Source organism: Egretta garzetta, unplaced genomic scaffold, assembly GCF_000687185.1.
Source record: "Egretta garzetta isolate BGI_Z169 unplaced genomic scaffold, ASM68718v1 scaffold936, whole genome shotgun sequence".
NCBI classification, from domain to species: domain Eukaryota; kingdom Metazoa; phylum Chordata; class Aves; order Pelecaniformes; family Ardeidae; genus Egretta; species Egretta garzetta.
The window spans coordinates 79,830-80,786 of NW_009260034.1; the positions used below are offsets into that span (position 1 = coordinate 79,830).

A 957-nucleotide genomic window follows, 5' to 3' on the forward strand; every position below is an offset into this window, starting at 1 on the left:
GTGCAGGTGAGCACCCACGGTGGCGGGGGGGGCAGGGTGGGGGTCCCCACGGCAGAGCTCAGGGTGCAGGTGAGCACCCACGGTGGCGGGGGCGGCAGGGGGGGGGGCCCCACGGCGGAGCTCAGGGTGCAGGTGAGCACCCACGGTGGCGGGGGCGGCAGGGGGGGGGGCCCCACGGCGGAGCTCAGGGTGCAGGTGAGCACCCACGGTGGCGGGGGCGGCAGGGGGGGGGGCCCCACGGCGGAGCTCAGGGTGCAGGTGAGCACCCACGGTGGCGGGGGCGGCAGGGGGGGGGGCCCCACGGCGGAGCTCAGGGTGCAGGTGAGCACCCACGGTGGCGGGGGCGGCAGGGGGGGGGGCCCCACGGCGGAGCTCAGGGTGCAGGTGAGCACCCACGGTGGCGGGGGCGGCAGGGGGGGGGGCCCCACGGCGGAGCTCAGGGTGCAGGTGAGCACCCACGGTGGCGGGGGCGGCAGGGGGGGGGGCCCCACGGCGGAGCTCAGGGTGCAGGTGAGCACCCACGGTGGCGGGGACGGGCTGCAGCCGGTGTCCCCGGAGAGCGGCACCTCGTCCTGGGGAGCGGCACTTTGCTGCCTTCCGGGGGTCAGAGACCCAGGGTGCGAATTTAAATCGGAAAAAATAGTAACGAAGGGGCATGAAGGGGAATTTCCCCCCTGCATGTGAGTCCCGCCAGCGTCTCGGCGGCCTCTCCCAGCTAATGTCTGGTCTCCGGCATTCCCGGGCAGGGATCCTGTACGACACCTACCCGCTGTCGGAGGAGACCTGGCACATGCATCAGTTCACCTTCATCAAGGTAGGGTGGCAGGGTGCAGCCCCCGCACCCCGGCCCCGCAGCGCCCACGCCTCCCCCTGCCCTCTGCGAGGGGCTGGAGCCCCCGGCGCGGGGGGGTTTGGGGGAGGGGGGGGGCACAGGGGGGGGAGGGGGGGATTTTGGGG

The 957-nt window shown here is 74.5% G+C and overlaps 1 protein-coding gene across 1 annotated transcript in view; it reads left to right on the forward strand.

Moving 5' to 3' along the window:
- The window catches only part of GAMT (guanidinoacetate N-methyltransferase), a 2,318-nt gene that overhangs the window by 233 nt on the left and 1,128 nt on the right, over positions 1–957 (forward strand). Inside the window, exons 2-3 of the mRNA XM_009641053.2 lie at positions 544–617; positions 747–814. Of these exons, the coding sequence (XP_009639348.2) occupies positions 544–617; positions 747–814 (142 nt within the window). The remainder of the gene's footprint in view (positions 1–543; positions 618–746; positions 815–957) is intronic.